This window comes from Phocoena sinus, chromosome 12, assembly GCF_008692025.1.
Source record: "Phocoena sinus isolate mPhoSin1 chromosome 12, mPhoSin1.pri, whole genome shotgun sequence".
Classification (NCBI taxonomy): domain Eukaryota; kingdom Metazoa; phylum Chordata; class Mammalia; order Artiodactyla; family Phocoenidae; genus Phocoena; species Phocoena sinus.
Genome location: NC_045774.1, coordinates 19,257,647 through 19,281,180, shown reverse-complemented (window position 1 = coordinate 19,281,180; position 23,534 = coordinate 19,257,647). Strand labels below are relative to the sequence as shown.

The following is a 23,534-nucleotide window of genomic DNA, read 5'->3' as shown; positions in this document are numbered from 1 at the left end:
ACTAACTCAGGTCTGAGCATGTGAGTAAGGGCTGAAAAATATCACAGATCAGCATTTAACATGTCTTTGCCATGTTCTCTCTTGCAGGTCCTTTAAATGAAAGAGAAGAAAACATAGTAATAGAAGGTAACTCTTAGACACCATAATGGTAGGTACTATTTTAAGTAAGCACTTTACAAATATTAATTTACTAATCCTCACTACAATGCTGTGTGGTTTTATAGATGAAGAAACTAAGGCAGAGAGAGCTTATACAACTTTCCCAAGTTCAAAGAGCTGACAAGTGGTGGCACTGAGGTATGAACACAGGCAGTCTGTCTTGAGAACCTACTTGCGCTCTTAATCACCAAGCTACATAGTGTTCCCCAAGAATCATTAACAAGCAAACATAAGTAGTTTGGTGTCTGAGATATATCTCATTAAAAAACACAGCAGCAGTGTTAAGATGATCTCTGAATACATGTAATATAAAAAAAATTAACTTTAAAAATGTGTTTTCTTACTTTCTATTTATGTCTAATGTTTTTTAAAAGCATGTTTGTGTAATGAATTATACATTTTATGTTTCCTGTTGGTCCTTTTACAGACCTGGGACCTCAAAACATTTAATAGGGGATATATTCTAACATGAGGATTTACAACTTTTGAAAGTAGTTTCTAAGAAAAAAAAAAAAGGAGTTTTTGTGTGATTTAAGAAAAACAAGTTCAAGATATTTAAAAATATTTTCCTTTATCAGCTGATGCCACAATGCTGGCAGAACACATTATTAGGACATAGCTTTAAAACTGGATAAGATGAATTCATGACATAAATGACAACTTATCCTGGAACAGTGATTCTTGGGCTTAACATGGAAAAAGGGAGTGCACTCAAAAGCATAATATACTGCATATACTTCAGAAATGAGAAGCTTATCATGTTCTCAATGGTGAAAAAGATGATTACATTAAGGTACATCCAAGTTAATAATGACACATAGAAAATGTAGCATATTTTCTAGGGTGTTAGCAGACACCTGAAAAAGTTTTTAGAAGAGCAAATGAAAACACTTTAAAACTTGTCAAAGATATTCTTATACTGAATTTTTCACTGAAAACCAACTTTAATCCCAGGGCTGACATTATACTGAGATATGATCTGAGAAGCCATAAAGATCCTCCTCTCTGTCCCCCTCCCGAGAATCAACAGTTCTGCCACAACACCTAAATTCCCCACATTAGACAGACGTTCCTTTGCGTTAAACCACTGAAGGTACTTTTGATAGGGTATATTTGTTCTCTGGGAAGAATTATTCACCATTCTTACTTCAAGAGGAATAACCCAACTTATCTATCTTGAAGAATGGTGATTGTTGCTGAGAAGAAAGATGGGGAAGACAAAGCAGACTCTACAGTATAAAACCTGGGCCACTGTGGCACTATAAGCTTAGCCCTTAGGGAATAAATGACATAGGGAAATATGAATGCCTTACCCCAAGGGAAAAATTCTCCTAAACAAAGTCTGTTTCAAAACTTTGCTTAAAGAGCTGGCTTTAAGCAACTTTGTCCAACAAAGATACAAAGAAAATACTTTAAGCAGATTAAAAAATAGAAAAAAAAAGCACTGAAAAGAGAACAGTTACAAATGACTAATATACGGAGCATACCTCATATTTTGGTCTGAAATATATGCCACAATAGGTAAAATGTAGATGTTCATAACCACAATATGTTATGACTTTTAATTGTAACTCTTAATACCAAATGATCTTTTAATTGTAACTCTTAATACCAAATGATACCAACATTTGGGGTGACTACTCATATAACTATTCTGTTTTGTGCTATTTTCTTACTTCTCTGACATAGAAAGCTTGCCAGTTTGTTGCTTGTAGTTGCTGGTTATTTCATTTCGCACTCTTTGAACAAGTTCCTCTTCAATACCAAATTCCATTGCTCTGTGTATCACATTCAGCCACCAAGGAGAATTAGAATAAATCTGTAAACAAGACAACAGCTGATCAATTAATGTCTTTTTAGTACTCACAACATTTCTATCTCTGGAAAGAGTTCTGTGAAAAATTAAAAGGGAGCAATAAATGCAACTCTCAAGGGAATCACAGTAATGGGGAGAGAAGTATACATGTTGTATATACAACGAATAAGTACAACTTCTGCATATATAAGTAAATAGAACACCTATTCCATGATTACTCTGAAAGAGTGAGAATTTATTTACATATATTTATAACAAAGCTGTGCTAAAAGAAAATACCTAAAACAAAATAAAAATTCAGTATTCACTCTATATATCTGAAAAGGTAACAGATTTCTTTCTCAGCATAATAAAGTCATAATGCTTATCCTCAACTAACTGAACTAGATTCTACTCAATGAATAATCTTTGATAACTAATAAAATTATATGCTTGAATACTAAATAATTAATGAATTAGGAAGAATAAAATGTGGAGTAACTGGTTAAAATCAAAAAGTAAAAGTATTTTGTGTAGCCTTCTCCTTAAACTTTGCTACTGATTTCATGAAAGAGGAATTTTAGAAATAACAAATGGCACATATTTCATAAGGAAAATACTTATGGTTCTCATATTCTAACATCTTAAAAGAAAAGGTTTTGGAAACATGCACATCTAAGATCAAAAGAAGGTTATGGAAGTCTTCATTTTCTTCAAAAGACAACTTGTTATATACCGAAGGTAAGAGGAAACCCCATTATACCTTAAAAGAAATGAAAGAGAATAACCTCAAAATAGGTGATTTATCTATGTGTCTGTTCATCCAATCAATAAACACTGCTAACAGCAAATAAGTTTTTATTGTGGCTCAGGTACTGTACTAGGTGCTAAAAATTCCAAGATGAATAAGAAAGTTCAAGTTTCTCCCCAGAGCAGAACAAAAACCAAAATGTTATGTGGAGAAAAACATAAGGAAAGTCACATTGGTGGCCATACCTTTCTCTGGAGGTCACGTACGGTCTGCTGCACTGGCAGCAAAGCTTGTTGTGCTTCAGCAACCTCTGTATTACACTTGCTCATATAATGCTCTCGCAGCTGTTTGGCCTGTGTTGAAACAGGAAACAAGTATAAACTTTCATTTCAGGTCAAGAAAATAATTTAGTATGATGTTTCCAGAACAGTGTACTTTATTTATTTAATCTATTTAACTCAACTTAAGCATTAAACTCTACAAGTATACTGTAGAGAACATAAAAGCCACGCTAGAGGGCTTCCCTGGTGGCGCGGTGGTTGAGAGTCTGCCTGCCAATGCAGGGGACACGGATTCGTGCCCCGGTCCGGGAAGATCCCTCATGCTGTGGAGCGGCTGGGCCCGTGAGCTATGGCTGCTGAGCCTGCGCGTCCGGAGCCTGTGCTCCGCAACGGGAGACGCCACAACAGGGAGAGGCCCACGTACCACAAAAAAAAAAAAAAAAAAAAAGCCATGCTAGAAATTCATAAGATGTATATTGAAGAGATTTTACCTGTAAGCCACCTTGACTTACATTTACCTGTCAGTCACATAATTTAAGAAATTCCAAGGATTTGCTCCCCAAGTTTCTAATTTTTTAATTTTAAAAAATGGGAGGGGAAAGAACAGTAGTATTTCAAACTATAAGGCAAAACAAGAATACATTTTAGAATTTCTTGTCTGATTCATTTATTATCATTTCTTGGAATTACTTCAGTTTAGAAATAATACTTTGGGTTTTAGGACTGAATTGTGTTTCTCAAAATCTATGATGAAGTCCTAACCCCCAACGTGACTATATTTGGAGATACGGCCTTTAAGAAAGTAATTAAATGAGTAAATGTAGATAAATGAGATAAGGGTGGAACCCTAATCCTATATGACTGGTGTCCTTAAAAGGAAAGAGAGACACACCAGGGATGCAAGTACATAGAGAAAAGGCCACATGAGGACACAGTGAGAAGGCAGCCATCTACAAGCCAAGGAGAGAGTCCTCAGGAGAAACCAACACTGCTGACACCTTGATCTTAGACTGCCAGCCTCCAGAACTGTGAGAAATACATTTTTTTTAAATTAAAATAAATTTTATTCAATTTATTTAAATTAAAAAACCCAGTAGGTTACCCATTTCTCCCACACCCAAGCCCTACCTCTTTCAACCACCAGTCTGTTCTCTGTATCTATGAGCATGTTTTTTTTCTTTTTTTCTTTTTTTTGGGATTCCTCATATAAGAGAAATCATACAGTATTTGTCTTTGTCTGACTTATTTTGCTTAGCATATAATACCCTCAAGGTACATCCATGTTGTCGCAAATGGCAATATTTCATTCCTTTTTATGGCTAAACAATATTCCATCATATATGTATACAACATCTTCTTTATCAATGGACACTTAGGTTGTTTTCATATATTGGCTATTGTAAATAATGCTTCAATGAACATAAGGGTGCATATATCTTTTCAAGTTAGTTTTTTTTTTTGTTTGTTGTCTTCAGATAAATACCCAGTAGTGGAATTGCTGGGTCATATTATAGTCCTATTTTTAAATTTTTGAGGAACCTCCATACTATTTTCCATAGTGGCTGCAGCAATTTATATTCCCATCAACAGTGCACAAGGGTTCCCTTTTCTCTCATCCTCACCAACATCTTTTATATCTTGTCTTTTTGATAATAGCCACTCTAACAGGTATGAAGTGATATCTCATTGTGGTTTTGATTTGCGTTTCCCTAATGATTAATGATGTTGAGCATTTTTTCATGTGCCTGTTGGCTATCTGTATGTCTTCTTTGGAAAAATGTCTATTCAGATCCTCTGCCTATTTATTTTTTCTTTTTTAAAAATGTATTTATTTATTTCGACTGTGCTGGGTCTTAGCTGCAGCATGCAGGACCTTCACTGCAGCATACGGGATCTTCACTGCAGCATGTGGGATCTTTAGTTGTGGTATGTGGCCTTTTTAGTCTTAGTTGCGGCATGCGGGCTTCTTAGTTGCAGCATGCAGACTTCTTAGTTGTGGCATGCGGACTTCTTAGTTGCAGCATTCATGCGGGATCTAGTTTCCTGACCAGGGATTGAACCTGGGCCCCCTGCATTGGGAGTGTGGAGTCTTACCCACTGGACCACCAGGGAAGTCCCTCTCTGCCTATTTTCTATCACCTAATAAGGGGTTAATATCTAAATCCCTGATAAGGGGTTAGTATCTAAAATATATAAATAGCACATACAACTAAATATCAAAAAAACAACCCAATCAAAAAATGGGCAGAATACCTGAAAAGACATTTTCCCAAAGAAGACATAGAGATGGCTATGAAAAGGCACATAAAAAGATGTTCAACACTGCTAATTATTTGAGAAATGCAAATCATAACAATAATGAGGTATTACCTCACACATGTCAGAATGGCTATCATCAAAAAGTTTACAAATAACAAGTGTTGGGGATAATGTGGAGAAAAGGGAACCCCTGCATACTGTTGTTGGGAATGTAAATTGGTGCAGCTACTAAGGAAAACAGTATGAAGGTTCCTCAAAAAACTAAATATAAACTACCATATGACCCAGCAATTCCAGTCCTGGGTATATAGCTGGAAAAAAAATGAAAACACTAGTTCAAAAAGATACATGAACCCCAATGTTCATAGCAGCACTATTTACAATAGCCAAGACATGGAAACAACCCAAGTGCCCATCAACAGATGAATGGATAAAGAAGTTGTATATATTTACAATGGAATATTATTCAGCCATAAGCAAAAAATGAAATTCTGCCATTTGCAGCAACATGGATGGACCCAGAATATTATGCTTAGTGAACGGGTCAGAAAGAGAAAGACAAATATCATATCACTTATATATGGAATCTAAAAAATAAAACAAATAAATGTATGTGTAAAACAGAAACAGACTCACAGATGTAGAAAACAAAATAGTTGTTACCAAAGGGGAAAGGGAAGTGGGGAGGGACAAATTAAGGGTATGGAATTAAAAGATACAAACTACTATGTATAAAATAGATAAGCAGCAAGGATATATTGTATAGCAGTGGGAATTATATCTATTATCTTATAATAACTTATAATGGAGTATAACCTACAAAAATACTGAATCACTATGCTGTATACCTGAAACTAATATAATAAATCAACTATACTTCAATTAAAACAAGAGAGACTGTCCTTTCCCCATTGTCTAATCTTGGTTCCTTTTTTGTAAATTAACTGACCATATATGGGTGGCTTTATTTCCGGGCTCTCTCTATTCTGTCCCATTGATCTATGTGTATGCTTTTATGTCAACACCATACTGTTTTAATTACTATAGCTTTACAATATAGTTTCAAATCAGGGTGCATAATGCCTGCAGTTTTGTTCTTAATCTTAAGATTGCTTTGGCTATTTGGGATGTTTTCTAGTTCCATACAAATCTTTGGATTGTTTATTCTATTTCTGTGAAAAATACCATTGGAATTTTAATAGGGATTACATTGAACCTGTATATTGTTTTGGGTAGCGTGGACATTTTAACAATATTAATTCTTCCAGTTCATGAGTGTGAGAAATAAAATTCCTGTTGTTTAAGCCAGTCTGTGGCATTTTGTTATAGAAACCATAAAAGACTAATACAAAAAGGATTTAAAAATTGTTCCTCTTTCAACTTTTCAAGACAAGTAGGATCATGTTATTTGAAAGTAACAGAAGTACTGAAAAATTTTATTCTTATAAGTTACCATTAGGAAAAAGGAAAATTCTTCACTTTTGTCCATTTAACTGAAATACTTAACTGACTCTTGAAACTATTTTAAGAAATATCAATTAGATGGAGCATGAAGTCTGAAAAAAAATTCTTTTATAGACAGAATGAAAAAATAATAATTACCTCTTCCTCAAGTCTGCCATCTCTCAGGGTAGGAGGTATCCCTGGGTGCTTGGCTATCAACAATTCCATCAAGTTATGGGTAGCATGAAGTCTCTGTAAAACACAGAAAAGGCAACAATTATGACAGCCAATGCAGTGAACTCTAAGGGGAGAACCTACTATTATTAAGGCATACAGAACACTAACACCACATTTAAGATTTAATCACCGAATTCTTTTCCTTTAAAACAATTTGAATACCAACTTTCTCTGAGTCAGTTTTATAGTAATTATCTTAACTCATAATGACATAAATTTCTAATTAAAAAGATACAGTTTCATGAAACATGTGTATGTATTTAACAGAGTATGTAATATAGGTATATTTCTTCTCTTATACATGCACTTGTCTATATGGGGAAATATGAGTATGCCAAGTAAGTCCAGTAAAGTAGAAAAGTTGACTGCACAGACTAGATTCCTCTTCTCCTGGGAAATAAGTGTGGATGAGCCTAGCAATTATATTATGATATAAACAAAGATAATGAAATATATTAGAAAACAGGGCTGTGACCTGGATCTGTTGAACTTAAGGGCTGAAAAGCGGAGGAGCTAGAGGTGAAGATGGTGTAGAATAAAGGAGAAAACTCCATCTTAAATCTCTGTATTAAATATAAGCCACGCATCTCACTGTGGTATTGAGTCTGCGACTGGTTTGACGCTCCCTCTGGAGTAAAGGGCTATGAGAAAAAATAAAGTGAATGTAGTTTCTATCTAATTTGAGTCTCTATTTGAGAAGACAACTAAAGGCTAAAGGATGATGGGAAAGGAGTCTTTCTGGTAAGGTCTGATTTGGTGTCAGTGATTTCAGACTATAAGGGTTTACTCTGGCCGTGGTACAGATCTTTGTAGAGTTAATCTTTGAAGAGCTACCTCAAATGTCTTAGGTCTTTTCATCATGCTTTCATAGATAACATAATCAGTAACACTATCAGATTTCTTTTTTTTTTTTTTTTTTTTGCGGTACGCAGGGCTCTCTCTGTTGTGGCCTCTCCCGTTGCGGAGCACAGCCTCCGGACATGCAGGCTCAGCGGCTATGGCTCATGGACCCAGCCGCTCCGCTCATGGGCCAGCCACTCCGCGGCATGTGGGATCCTCCCGGACCGGGGCACGAACCCGTGTCCTCTGCATCGGCAGGCAGACTCTCAACCACTGCGCCACCAGGGAAGCCCAACACTATCAGATTTAATAGCAAAAACAAAAGTATAAATACCATGAAAGAAAAAATGGTAGAAACTCGGCTCCACTGCTCTGTGTGCACTTGTGGAAGAGGACTTCTGCTGCTTTCTGCACAACGTGGTGGACTGAAATGGGAGGAATACTTGTCTCTCTCCATTCCCTTACACATGCCTTACACATGCCCAACAGAGCAGGGTGGCTAATCTGACTTGATAGAGCAAGACATTTGGTGGACCATGTTTTATCAGCAGCTGGGGTTACTGTGACTCAAAAGCAAGAACCAGGCTGACTGACAGCTTACTCTTCACTCTTGAACTCAGGCATACTGGACCTACCTGTCCTACTTTTGTTTCCTTTATTCAGGAGCACGATATCTTTGTACTTCCTCCTTCTCGCATGTGGTAAATACATTTGCTAAAAGGTCCATGACCTTCTGTAATCCTTACCCATGCATAATATAAGGAGACTGGTATTTAATTTTCTCTCTTCTTCCCTCTCCCCCCATACACTCCTCCTAATACCTGCTCAGGCACAGGTGAACATGTAGGTCCCAAGGTTTAGATTCTGAATGGTAAAAAAGAAGCCTCACCTGGGACTCAAGCCTAAACTTACCAAGATTCAAAAAAGTATCCTTATTTACCATTTAGCTAGAGAGTCGTGTCTATATGATCCACTGGACTGAACCAGAAAGAGGAAGATATTTCACACTTAAGTAAGTGTTATAATTCAAATATCCAAGTCTCCTTAAAAGACCTCCAAAAATTAAATTAGAAGATCACTGAATAGTTTTTATTATCACTTAGTTTCATTTTTGAGTTTAACTCAATTTCTTTTCTTTTTGGTGAATACTATGTGAATAAATATGTTGATGTTAATATGTGAAGTGATAAAACTGACCCCATTCTTTGAAATACAAATATTTTGAGCTGCTTTTCTAATGTAGCTTAGGCTTATCTAGTCAGCCTTGTGGCCAATACTGACCTGAGCAGACAGAATAGTGACTCTAAAACTTTCGTGTATATACAAATCACCTTGGGTGCTTATTAAAAGAACATGATTTCCAAGCTTCATCCCCAGTGATTATGACTTAGTCCATTTGTTACTCTTTGTCCTCTTAAATATTCAGAAAAATTATTTTATAAAAAACAAATATTTTGAAACTTTTTACTTACTTGCAGTGAATCAGTTTTGAGCCTTCCCTTGTGTTCCTCAGATGAACGCAGCACTTCTCTGTACAGTTCTGCTGCCAAGGCATACTCACCTGAATAATCAAAATATATTTAAAGCATAAGAAAATCATGTATTTAGTTCCCAATGTCATCTAGTTATCTATAATCTAAAAACACCTACTGTGAAAATATAGCGATGATTACAATTCACTAATTTATTTTTTAAGAAAAGGAATTTAACGTGGTATTAATATGATTGCCCCAGTAAAAAAAAAACTGGTAACAGCACCTTTTTTGTTGTTGTTGTTGGTTAATTTCACAGACTAGAACACCAATCAAACACAATGTTTTAAAATTATACTGAAAAACAAACTCTGAATTAACTTTTAATTTAAACAAACGGTTTTCTTCTTGTTAAAGTTACTGACTACCAATCAGTAGTCATTAGAATGTTTGAAATTAAGGACAAATTTGGGGTACTTACATGTATTTATAGACAAATATTCAAAATACTATGGCCAACCTACACATAATTCTCAGAAAAATAATGCACTCTTCTTGATAGGAATTGTTCTTATTGGTATTTGGCCAGAATGATTTACAGTCAATAACTACATTTCAAAAGCTTAGGAATTCTTTCTATTTCTATCACTATTAGTCTGAGATTTATGCTGTTTTTTATTATACATAATTAGCACCTTATTCAAATAAAGTAATTTAAAAAGTATCAAAGCACAGGTTGGCAAACTACGGCCCATGGGTCTTATCTGACTGCATTTTTGTAGGGTCTACAAGCTAAGAATTTTCTTTTACATTTTTAATAGCTGAAAAAATTAAAATAATAATAATAACTTGTGACATGTGAAAATTACATGATATTAAATTTCAGGGTCCATGAATAAAGTTTTATTGGAAGTCAGCGATGCTGACTTATTTATGTACTGTCTGTGGCTACTTTTGCATTACAATAGCAGGGCTGAATAGTTGCCACAGATCTTACGGTTCACAAAACCTAAAATATTTATTACCTGGTTCTTTCAGAAAAAGTTTGATGAGACTTCACTGAAGAAGAGATGAAACATTTTTAATGGCTTTGAGTAATGGAACCTATGTTATTTGCTGCCTGGGGAAAAACTCAAAATTGTTAATTGATACATACAATTAAAATAAAAATCTAACAGTGGCAAAATCATGGAATACAAGGGGAAAAAAAGGTAAAGAGATGTTCTGGTTTTAGTTTGCTGAGGAAAAAAGGCTTTTTCCTGATCATCACATACACTTGCATTTTAAATTTTTTTAACTTTAAACTAGTTTCATTAATATCATGGATTTAGAACTTAGTTCATGGCCATAATGAGTTTTTCATATATATACCTTTATAAATTTGTTCATGGCCATAATGAGTTTTCCATATATACACCTTCGTAAATTTTGTTGTTGGTTCTCTCTGTCTCTTTGTTAAAGTTGATTTTATATATGTAAATTTTATTGTGGTAAAATATACATAAAATAAAACTTACAATTTCAACCATTTTTAGAAGAGTGCAGTTCAGTAGCATTAAGTACATTCGTTCATACTGTTGTGCAAAACACTTGCTTTTGTACCACTGCTTTATATCTAATTCTACCAGTTATCTAATATAAAGCTTTCTAAAGCACACGTTTTCACAGTACTTTACAGTCATCCAATTTCTATTCACTTTAATAAAGGAGATTATTTTTGCAATAATAAAATTGCATTACAATGTAGGAGTAACATAATTATCTTCACACAATGAACTCTCCTTAGTTTTGAAGATTTTTCTAAAGCTTTTCAAAAGACACATGGATTCTATTAATATTTATACTATCATTTATAGAGAACAATCATTTAACGATTTTCCCCTCATAATTATTATACCTTTTAAAGAAGGTACAGGGCTTCCCTGGTGGCGCAGTGGTTGAGAATCCGCTTGCCAATGCAGGGGACACGGGTTCGAGCCCTGGTCTGGGAAGATCCCACATGCTGCGGAGCAACTGGGCCCGTAAGCCACAACTACTGAGCCTGCGCGTCTGGAGCCTGCGCTCCACAACAAGAGAGGCCGCAACAGTGAGAGGCCCGTGCACCGCGATGAAGAGTGGCCCCCACTCGCCGCAACAAAGCCCTTGCACAGAAACGAAGACCCAACACAGCCAAAATATAAAAATAAATTAAAAAATAAAAAAGAAATGTTCAGTTCCATCACATTTAAAAAAAAAATAAATAAAAAAAAATAAAGAAGGTACAATGACTAGACTATAATAAAAACAGTTGAAACTGAACTAGTCATTATAATGTTTTTTTTAATGCTTAGTAAAAAAAAAAAGGACGTTTTCTGGGGAAGACATAAAAATATGCATATTCAATAAGCTATACAAGTTTAAGCCAAATATGGAAATACCGGTTCTTTGCCACTTGATGGCACTAACATTTCCAGGTAAACAAATTGTACTGGTTCTATACTGCCAAACTAATTTTCTCCAAAAAAACACCTGTAGAAATGAAAAATGTATGTGATGATCAGGAAAAAGGTTTTCTTTCTCAGAAAACTGAACCTAAAACACTTCTATACCATATATATGTGTGTGTGTGTGTGTGTTTGTGTGTGTATATTTCATGTATACATTGTATAAAATTGAAATAATACCATGTTTTTAATACCATAATCAGTGAGGAACATAGAATATACATTGTATATCATATATATATGTTTGCATACAATATAAACAAATCCCTTTAGAGTTTGATATTAAGTTTAGATTTCTTTTAGAAGTCAGATCTTTACTATCTGATCTCTAATATTAGAATAGTTTAAATTATGTAAGTTAAATATGTAATGTTACTTTAAAAAATGTGTATTGTTTAACATACTACTATGAGTTAAACCATGGAAACTAAAAGTAGTTAAACCTCCACAATTAAGTTCATAATTACAATTAAATGAAGAATAGACATACCATTTATTAATGGACTTTCTAATAGGAATTTCTCTTAACAATTAGCAATAGTTTCCATCCATAGATAAATAAATACAGTGGGAGGGAATACAGTGGAAACTATCTGAAAAGAGCAGTGATGCACCTCCTGTTACACCATAGCACGGTATTTTGCCACATAGGAGCCAACTACATGCTGATCCTGCTGGAGTGTTACAGTGTTTGGAAATGATCAGATGAATAACCTTTTCCCCCAATTCCCATATTATGTATAACTTTACCACAGGGAAAAAGAGACAACAAATCTGACAAGGAGACTAGAAAAAAGGCCAAGTGAAGAAATTCATTTACTGTCTTAAGCTTCTGAGTCATAACAACATAAAATAAAATGAGGAATGCAGTTTTAGAATTAAGATGGGAAATCTGAAATTTATTATTGTGATCATCTGCAAGTAACATATTACTCCATTTTAGAATTTTTTTTTTTTTTTTTGGCAGTACGCGGGCCTCTCACTGTTGCGTCCTCTCCCGTTGCGGGGCACAGGCTCCAGACGTGCAGGCTCAGCGGCCATGGCTCACGGGCCCAGCCGCTCCGCGGCATGTGGGATCTTCCCGGACTGGGGCATGAACCCGTGTCCCCTGCATCGGCAGGCGGACTCTCAACCACTGCGCCACCGGGGAAGCCCAAATTGAACTTTTTGAATATGGATAACTAATTGTTCCAGTACCATTTACTGAAGACACTAACCTTTCTCCACTGAAATGCCTTTGCATCTTTGTTGAAAAATCAACTGATCATAAATAAGTGGGACTAGTTCTGGACTCTACTTTGTTCCATTGGTCTACTTGCCTATCTTTATGCCAGTATTATACCGTCTTGATTATTATAGCTTTAAAATAAGTGTTGATTCAGGTAAATCTTCCAACTATTTTGTTCATTTCCAAACCTGTTTTGACTATTCTAGGTGAATTTTATTTTATTTTATTTTATTTTTTGTGGTACGCGGGCCTCTCACTGTTGTGCCTCTTCCCGGACCGGGGCACGAACCCGTGTCCCCTGCATCGGCAGGCAGACTCCCAACCACTGCGCCACCAGGGAAGCCCTCTAGGTGAATTTTAGAATCAGCTTGTCAACTTCCATAAACAGCCTGCTAAAATTTTTGTTTGGGAAAGTTTTGATTGCATTGACTCTATATCAATTTGAGATGAATCAGCATCTTAATAATATTAAATCTTCTGACCCATGAACACGGTATAACTAGGTATTCTTTAATTTCTGTCAGCAATATTTGTACTTTTCAATGTTTCTGTGATTTTTGTATGGGTCCTGTACATATTTTTTCCAACTTGATGTCAAAGTATTTCATATTTTTTTGATACTACTATGAATGGCATTGTTATAATTTCTTATTGTTCATTCCCAGTATATAGGAATATAATACATTTTTATATATTCATCTTGTCTTATGCAACCTTGCGAAACTCATTTATTTGCTCTAGTAGTTTTCCTACATAGACAATCACATTGCAGCAAATAAAGATAATTTTATTTTTTTCCTATTCAATCTGATTAACTGTTTGTCTTCCTCTATTAAGAATTTAAGGCCCACAAGATCAGAGACTACTTTATTTTACTGTATTATTTTTAGTACCTAGATCATACCCAGCACACAGCAGACATTCTAATATTTGTTGGGAGAATGAATCTATAAACAGTATTACTTTGTAAATTAATATTCACTTGAATGTGTCAAATTTTAACCATTCTTCTATTTCTAGGCATTTTGGTTGTTTCAGTTGTTCACTACTATAGACTAAAATCCATAATTTATTGCCAAATCTTTGTTCACATTATAATTTCCCTAAAAAAATCTTCTAAAAGTGGAAATGTTTGGTGAAAGCATATGTAAACTTTGAAGCTTTTTGAAGTGTTCTGTGTAACTGCTCTTCATTAAGCTGAACCTATTTAAATTCCGAATAGTACCGTATGAAAGTGTCTTTCTTGGGAAACTTTGATTTCTACTATAACTAATCTTCCTCATTAAGTGTTTAGAAGAACCAGAGATAACAAAGCAATCACCTTCTACCTTTAATGATGTGGATGCCTGCTAAGCCATTGAGGGCACAAACTAGCTGCCGATGTGCTTCTTCACATTCAGTTCCACATTTCTTTTGCAGAGATGTCAGCAGTTCCTCCATTGTCATGGTGCTAAAAGAAAAGGCAGATTGTTCAGGACTAGAAAGAATCCTAAGTTAGAGTATTATATTACATAAGGTCAACAGCACCAGACTCTTACAGAGTCTTTGTGATCTTCAGTATCTTTCTGTTTACCCCCATTTTCACCATTATCATTTTTAGCTTGATCACCTCTTACTATTCCAGCAAGCATTCTTCTGATCCCATCATTCTTTAACTTTCTCTCATTTCAGTCAATGAAGACCAGAACTAGGAAAATCTTCCTAAAGTACAAAGTACACGATATACTTGGAACAGTATGGGTGTGAGAATGTAACACTGAATCCGTATCCTAGCACTAAACTTAATTAACCTCTAAGAGCCTGACTTTTTTTAATCTGTAAAGAAAATGAATATTCTCCAAGGATCAGCTCAAATGCCATTTCCACCAGAAGGCTGTCTAACATTAACTACTTTATATAGAAATTACTGTCATACTCTAATTGTCCACAGCAATTCATATATACCTCTTGTGAAATACATCATGTTTGCCTTACGTAATAGAGATCTATAATCTTTGTCAGCTCCTTTATTTGTCCATAAACTGCTTAAAGGCAAGGACAAAAGTCAAATTCCTCTTTATGTTTCTTACAGCACCTGAAAGGGTATCTTTTTAATATCAAGTGCTAAAAAAAAGGCCAGTTCTTAAGTCACAGTCTGATGAACAAAAAAGTTTCTGGGACAATAGAGTATTGTGGGCATAAATAACCTTAATGTATTAGAAAGGAATAATCAAAGAATATAGCTAACACGACGATAAAGAAAATATTTAATGGTAATCTAATTCATCTAATTCCCCGATGTGGGAACCAAAAAATATAATGCAAAAAGAACAAAAGCCTTTCATATCTGGGGTGCAGCAGAAAACAACCCCCCCACAAAAAACAACAAAATCCTACAACAGTTCTAATTTTAAAGAAATGTTCAAAACCATGAAAATAATTTTGATGTGAGTCTCTTTCACAAAGGGGGTTCCATATCAAAGAAAAATCACCACACTGCTAAAAATAGCTGACAACTCAGTTATAATACCCTGAACGAAACTGTGGGCTAGGAAGCTAATTGCTTAAATATTGTCTATTACTACTGTATTATCAATTGGACTATAAGAAAATTGGTAATAAAACCTTTTCTGGAGTGGCAAGAACTCCCCACGAACAGCCTGTGGGTGGCAGCAGGCCTGCCTGAGCCTCAGCAATGGATATAGGATGGAGGTGACAGTCCTTCTGTCCAGGCTGCTGAGCTTCAAAGCCCAGTCAGAAATCTTCCTGAGTTTTACTACTGCATCCTGGCAGCACACTTCATGTTGACGGTGATAGAAATGTCTTTCCACTGGAGAAAAGTGGAGCCAGTGGATTTCTTCTGTCTGAGGGGGTATCTGGATCTATACAGAGCAGAAAAAAGATTTCACCTGGAAATTTAACTTTCTACCAAAATTCTGCTTTTCTTCTTTTTTTTTCCCCTAATACCCTTAATCAATAAAAACTTATCCTACTGACTTGGTCAATCACATCTTTCTTTGCAGACCTCCACAGTATCTTGGCAATAAAGCTGTAGAGGAGCTGAGGATTCTTCTTGCAGTAAGGACGATAGAGAAGTCGAACCCACCAGTGTTTGACACAGTAAGGTTCAATACCAAGAAAGACCACTAACCCAAAAAGATCTGAAAAGAAAGAAAAAAAGCACATTGAGAATACAGACGGTGCCCAACTTACGATGGTTCGACTTACAGTATTTTGACTTTACCATGGTGCAAAAACGAACGTTGTTAATTAATAAATCATCAAATCTGATTTATCTCTATCAGTCTAGCATAGTGGATCTCAACTGAGGTGGAGGTGGAGGGGTGCAATTTTGCCCACTGGAGACATTTGGCCGTGTCTGGAGACATTTGTGGGTGTCACAATTGCAAGAATGCTGCCAGCATCTAGAGGGTAAAAGCTCAATATCCAAAATGCCCAGAACAGCTCCCCCACAAAATGAACTATCCGTCCCTAAATGTCAATGGGGCTAAGGTGAAGAAACCCTGGTCTAACACAAAAAGAAAACAAATGAGACTTCTACTTCCAAATACAACATAGTAAGTCACGTCAGGCTAACATTCCCACTGCAACAACTACAAAAAGAACAGATGTATTACAAGAGTCATAGTGTTAAAGATATCAGCGAATCATGGAAGCAAAGATGAAAGATAAACTAAATTTCTAGAAATTTGGGAAAGGCTATTTTTTAAGGTAACTTGGGCATGAGAAAACTTTTGGGGGTGATCATGTTGACTGCGGAAATAAACTCACAGGTAAATACATATGTCAAAAATTTATAAATTTTACATTTTAAATATTTACAGTTTCATTATATGTCATTTATACCTCAATAAAGGTGTTAAAAAAATTAATAAAAAATTTGTTGAATGGTGACAAGTGCTCAAAACACCTGCCAACATCTTATTCAACCAAAATAAACTAACTACCCAGGGAACTGAGGAATTATTGCTCATACTTTTCAATATTAAAATTAGAAAAAAGTAACTTTGATAGTCATTTTCTTTTTTCTATACCTTCTCAGCTAACTTTTGAGCTGAATGATATCTTATAAACACCTAAATATCATAATTGGGCAGTTTCCAATGTAACAGCAGACCACTAAACTAATTAGACTTTTAATTAGACTGATATTATTCTATAAATATAGAATGCTTACAATGTTTTGCAATGTAACTTACTAAAATTACACAGGTATTTAAATATATACCTAAAATCTTCCTAAAAAACTTTTTTCCCCTAAGAATAATCATCAAAAAAAATTGTTTTTCATGTCATTGTAATGGATGGATGTTGATATTTTTATTTTAGCAGAATGATGTTATTCTGCTAGAAACAAACAGTATATGAAAATTTGAATTTTCAGAATGATAAATTTTGAGGATGAATATTTGCCACAGGACTCCAAGAATATTTATATTTTATAATTAACTGCATTTTAATGACAGCTTTTCAGGAAATTTATTATGTAAAACAACATTTACTTAAACCTTTAGTTTTAAATATTTGCAACTTGAACAAAAGTTTTAAAAATGCAGTCTATGTTCCATGGAAAAAATAAGTTATATGAATAAGATTAATGTAGAAGCATGAGTTATATTGTGTGAGCAGGAGGTCCTTATTTTTATAGACACGGCCAAGTGAAATTAATTCCTTTTTCCTCTCTCTCTGGCTCTTTCCCTCTTTCTTTCTTGTCAGGTTCTTCCTGTTTTCTACTCACCATTTGGAACTTTGAGTTCAATTCAGACCTATGTCTACACTGTTCAAGGACGCACAGTAACTGCTCAAATTAGGACAATGGGACTACTCATCATATATCTATCCTCATATATGCAAACAAATATCACTTGATTCCATTTAAAAAGGTTAAGTGTTTGAAACTATTAGGAGTCAAATATAAATACATATATAATCACTTAAGTAAGGATTTCAGCAAAAGTTAAACATAAAATACTTCTTGTTCAAAAAAATTAAGCTTTTCAAATATATGCAATATGTGAGAAAACCATACATTACCCTCCAATCCTCTCTGTACTGGAGTGCCACTGATGCACCAGCGGTTAATCCCACTTAAGCGCTGAGCCATTTCTGCAGCCTGATGGGAGAGAAATATGAAATAAAAAAGAAAAGAAAAAAGACACAGGAAAAACTCAAAAGTCAGGAATATGTTTACTTATGAAAATAGCCCATGACAAGCTATGTTTCAGGTCAGATGCATCTGCTCTTATTGAACACTTATCACACTCAATATTGAATGTCATATTCAACGGGCTATCTTCTAGTACAGTGGTTCTCCTTAGCAGGAGGCTGTCATGTGTCCTTCCAAAGAGGAAAGGTAGTTCAAGTATGTGTAGAATGAAAATACCCGCTGAATGACTGATACATTCCCCAGACCACCCCATTCTCCAGATGTGAACCACCATGCTAATAGACATGATTTATAAATTCAATTCAGGTTATAGACTGGCCAAAGAAGACAGAATAAAGACATACAACAAAGTCTGAATAAAAATTCTGTCCTCTAAAGTAGTATTTTTCTATTACCATTTGGTCTCTCTGATCAAAAAACTGCCAAAGTTATCAGAGGCTATATGATGAGCCTTCCACATAGCGGAAATGCTTATAAAAGTCCCTAAATACTTTGATCTGCATCACACAAAAACTGCCATCTTATTCAAATATACATGTGCATTGCATTTAGAGCAATGATTCACAGATTACCAAAATAATTCCTAAGGATTATATAGTTCATACACAGAGAAAAGCAAATGTTGAGTGTTTAAAGGCAAACTTTCGGCCAATGTCAATGCTGTGGGTTAACTATACTTAAACTATTAAATTTTCTATGAACAGTTTCCTCCAATCCCTTTCCCTTTTCTCTTCCCCAGCCCTCAGAAGGTTCTGAAGAAATTCTCACTTTTACAGTAGGACATTCAACCATCTGAGCTTCATCAAGGCAAATCCTCCACCACTCCACAGCTACAAGGGGGCTCGGAATGGCCATATAGCGCTTCTGGTTCCTTAAGCGACGCCCATCCTCACTATTGCTGTGTGGGATATCTACATAGTTTAGTTCTGAACGAAGGACATCATAAGTAATGATGACTATATCCTGTTCTGCCAAAAAATGAGGCTGTAAAAAACCATCTTTCTTCACTCCTTGATATACCTAGGAAATAATCAGCATAGACATAGTTATTGCAGAAAGGCACATCAAAGATACTGAAACAGTCATTTATTTATACACTTACTGAGCCCTTTCTATTTGTTTAGAACCAAACATGCTATAAGATACATCCTATACCTGTCTAGAGAAAGATGCATTTTAGTGTGTAAGACTAATAACATAAGTAATGTGAATGGAACAGTAAATGTGAAGGCTCACAGTGGAAAGACCAATTCTATGGCTAAGAAGGTAAATTCAGAGATAAATTCAAATTTGCGGTAGATCTTGAAGTACACTGAGGAGTCCTCACAGGTGGAGAAAAAGGGAAAAGGACTTACAGGTAGGTGGGTAGACGGAATAGCTTGTACAAAAGCACAATGGTGTGAAAAAGTAGAACAATAAGAGCTATTATTTACTGAATGCCTTTTATATTTCAGACACCATGCAAAGTTTTATCTCCTACTTTCAACAACAATCCTGTTAGTTGTTATTATTTCTATCCCACACATAAGAAACATGTAGTGACTTGCTCCAAACTGGTAGAGTCAAGATTCAAACCAAGGTTTGCCTACCCTACAGAACAGAGCTCCTCAATGGCAAAGATGGTGTTTTACATATTACTGTACTCTCCATGCCTATCATAGTGGCTGAAATCCAGAAAACATACATAACATTTGTGTGGAAAGAAGAACAAAGAGAGTAAAGAAAACTAACAGTAGTGAACAACAACATTAAATGACCACTTACTATGTGCCAGCACTTTATCAAATCATTTAATCTTCACAAAAAGTCTGTGAGGGGGTACTACTTTCAGAATTTAGCACAATTCCTGGCACATAATAGGTACTCAATAAATATCTGTTGAATGAATAAATCCTTATTTTACAGATGGGGTAACTGAGGCTTCAGAGGAAGATTCTGGAGCTAAAAGTTGAAACATCATACAAGTTCATACTATTACACAATGCTGCCTTTGAACTGCATTTCTCTCAGAGTATAAACGCTTATACAAAGACTTTTTCATTTATACGATCAAGATTTTTTTCAAAAGCTTTCATCTTTCCATCCAAAGTGCTTTAACTTCTGATGTCAGAAAAGAATAAACAGTCTACAGTTCTATTTCTTATTCTCAATTTTCTCTATCTCTTATTCTCAATTTCCTCTTCAAGTTCTGATTTAATATTATTATTATCTCATTAAGTTAATTTTGGGGATAAAAAACAAAGTGACAAAGATTATAAAAATTATCATGGGGCTTCCCTGGTGGCGCAGCGGTTGAGAGTCTGCCTGCCGATGCAGGAGACACGGGTTTGTGCCCCGGTCCAGGAGGATCCCACATGCCGCGGAGCGGCTGGGCCCGTGAGTCATGGTCACTGGGCCTGTGCGTCCGGAGCCTGTGCTCCACAATGGGAGAGGCCACAACAGTGAGAGGCCCGCATACCTCAAAAAAAAAAAAAAAAAATTCATGGAGTGAAAATTTACTCCCTTTAAAGAGTCCAAACTACCTTACCAAGACCCGAAGAGATGATGACCTCACATGTCTATTGATTTCATCCACCCACTGATGACAGATGGAACTAGGGGAGATGATCAGTGTTGCTCTTGTTGATACTGGCTCCATCGCAACAAGGCAGTGGGGGCAGTAGAAAGGTTTAACCTTCAGATTCTTCTCTTCATAATTCACACATTTTGCATGCTGCCACAAGTGGCATTTCAGGCACTGAACACGAGGCTTACGGTCTACCTGGTCAACTTCACCACATATGCACTCAAAGTGATAATCGGAGGAATTATAGGGACCCATGATATTAGAATGTGGCATGTCATGACCAACAGGATTTAGAGATTCAGCTTGGTCCTTTGCTGCATGTTTTTGCTTGACTTCAAAGACACATGTACTTTCAGATGTGGTAACATCAGTAACTGCAGAGTCACCGGTAGCTGGACAGTGATCCTGTGAGTTGAGATTGATGTTAAGCTGACTTTTTTCCTTTTTTGTGGATGGAACAACAGGCTTTTTCCTCAATTTACTACGATTTCTCCTGGCCTTATAATAATAATAGTAAGGATCATCATCATCATCAGAGGTGTTTGATGGCAAGTATTCGGAATCTGTGTCCTTGCTCCCTGGTTTTCTGGATTCTTTCTGAATTTTCCTTGGACTCCCCACAACCTATGAAAAATATCATATATTTAATTTATTTCAACAGAGTCACATATCTGAAATTAAATACCCAACTTCATGTGCTTCACATAAAAATCTAGTAGCCAGTCTTTGTTACCCCTTCCCTGAGGAGAATCACTCTTGATCAGTGGCTTTCAAGTTGCTCTAAGAACTCCCCTCCCTGATTTCCCCTCCAAAAGCAAAAGAAAGCTCTACTGCTGTATCATTAAGATTTGGAGTGAACAAAAGTTAGAAAGATAAAGGGAGCTACTAATTTTGGCATCAACTTCTTATAATTTACAATCTGCCTAAATCAATAAAAGACTGGTAGTTTATAATATATAAATATACAAACTAGGGCAATTATAAAAATACCAAGTATTAAAATACAGCATTTAAACAAAGTGAAAATTAATCTACTAGTTACTGCAATTAGCAAATAAGTTCCTTCTTTCTTTCTCCTTTCTAACTGTGTACCCTCCTGCAATTATTTATTGAATGCCAATTCTGTGCCAGGCATCATGTTAGATGCTGGGGATATATATATGAGGAATATTTAGCTCCTGGTCTCAAAGGGGTCTGTTGGAAAAGACAGAACAGTAAAAAATAAAATGACGCCATAGGAATGCATAAGAGGGTTATATAACCCAGAGGGGCTGCGATGGAGAGGTAGGTGCCAGCAATAGCTTCCTAGAAGTGATGTCACAGTCAAGGTTGAACAGAGGAATGAATGACATTAACATGGAATGACTGGCATTAACTGAAGGAGATTTTCTTTTTTGGGTAGCAGAAGGACTATTAAAAGCACAGAAGTTCATTGCAGTCTTCTAACCTAGCTGGGGAGAAACTGGTGGAGACTCCCTGCTTTAGGAAATGAACTTTTTGGTCTGCCATTTCTTTCACAGTAGCTAAGCTGGTAACTCTACATTCTAAATTGTTGTCATTAGTCTTTTCTTGATTTATGTTTGCCAATTTGTAACTATTTTCTTAAAAGCAAACTGAACTTATTGGCCACAAAGCAGCAGTTTTATAAAAAAAATATAAACATTTTATAAGGTGATGACATGGGAAAAATAAAAACTTATATAAAAGATTCATTGTATATAAAGAGCTATGCAAATATAAGGTATCAATATTTTTATAAAGTATGGAACATGCTTTTTAAACTGCTGACAACATGAGGGTAAGAAAAGTTATCTTAAATTATAATATGCTTAACAAACTAATTTTATAATTCACTCAATAAATATTTATTGAGTACCTGACATATGTCACACACTCTTCTCCAGGCTTAATGGTGACCAAAATAAAGTTGCTACTCTGATGGAACTTATATTCAGGAAGTAGAAAACATATGCCTCAGCCGTAAGCGTTTTTCCTAATGTTTGTTTTTTTATCATCAGATTGTAAGAGCTTCAGACAGGTGGGGTCTGTCAACTTATTCTGTAAAGCATCACATAAAGCTACTCAATAAATGCTCTGTTACCTGCTTTTTTGTTTTATCATGTATATCCTCTTCCTTGTAATTCTTTCCCAGTGTAAAAGTACCAGAAAAACCATGGCCTTTGATCTGTTTCACAAGACCTTCAAAAATTAAACATTTCAGCATCCTTTTCAGAAGACTCCTGTTCCGTTGAACATCATATCTATATATAGAACTGACATACTTGTAGATGGAAAGAATGGAAACTCCTTTTTTTCCATTCATTTCTTTAACAGCTGTCAGGATCATCACACGTGTAGCTAAATGCAAAAGGATATGCTAACTCAGTCAAAACAATTAAAATGAAAAGAAAACTCAGTTAATCTTAATGTGTACCGAGGACCAAGTTAAGAAGAAAATAAACCAAAGATTTATTAAAGATATGTTGTCTGTACATCATCATTTTGAAGAATATGTAATAAAAATTTATCTGAATAATTAAGAAATAAATTACTGTAATGGAATAATTTAAGGAAGAATTACATTAATTTGCTAATCTTACAAATCAACTATCATTTAAAACTACATATTAAAAAAAAACTTCTCACAGTTATTTACATAAATGCTACCATTAGCAAGGGAAACATTCATTTGCTAGCAGAATTTGAAGTAGCTACTCTTTATCAAAGCCTGATTTAAACTGTAAGCTAAAGAAATTTAAATGTTACAAATTAAGCAAAAAACTGTCTGGACCAAGTCAAACCAAAGAATAAATGTTTATTTTTGTTAAGATAATATGCCTTGTAATTAAACTT

General features: G+C 35.3%; 1 protein-coding gene across 3 annotated transcripts in view; it reads right to left on the bottom strand.

Moving 5' to 3' along the window:
* The window catches only part of SHPRH (SNF2 histone linker PHD RING helicase), an 85,817-nt gene that overhangs the window by 41,841 nt on the left and 20,442 nt on the right, over window positions 1-23,534 (bottom strand). For all 3 annotated transcript variants that reach the window (XR_004352543.1, XM_032651325.1, XM_032651326.1), the window contains 11 exons: window positions 22,783-23,039; window positions 20,643-21,305; window positions 18,884-19,135; window positions 17,983-18,061; window positions 15,925-16,088; window positions 15,553-15,809; window positions 14,277-14,398; window positions 9,238-9,326; window positions 6,848-6,940; window positions 2,951-3,058; window positions 1,836-1,978 (listed from right to left, as the gene is read on the bottom strand). Coding sequence is in view for 2 of the 3 variants with exons in the window: in XM_032651325.1 (XP_032507216.1) it covers window positions 1,836-1,978; window positions 2,951-3,058; window positions 6,848-6,940; window positions 9,238-9,326; window positions 14,277-14,398; window positions 15,553-15,809; window positions 15,925-16,088; window positions 17,983-18,061; window positions 18,884-19,135; window positions 20,643-21,305; window positions 22,783-23,039 (2,227 nt within the window). In the remaining variant the exon portion in view is untranslated. The remainder of the gene's footprint in view (window positions 1-1,835; window positions 1,979-2,950; window positions 3,059-6,847; window positions 6,941-9,237; window positions 9,327-14,276; window positions 14,399-15,552; window positions 15,810-15,924; window positions 16,089-17,982; window positions 18,062-18,883; window positions 19,136-20,642; window positions 21,306-22,782; window positions 23,040-23,534) is intronic.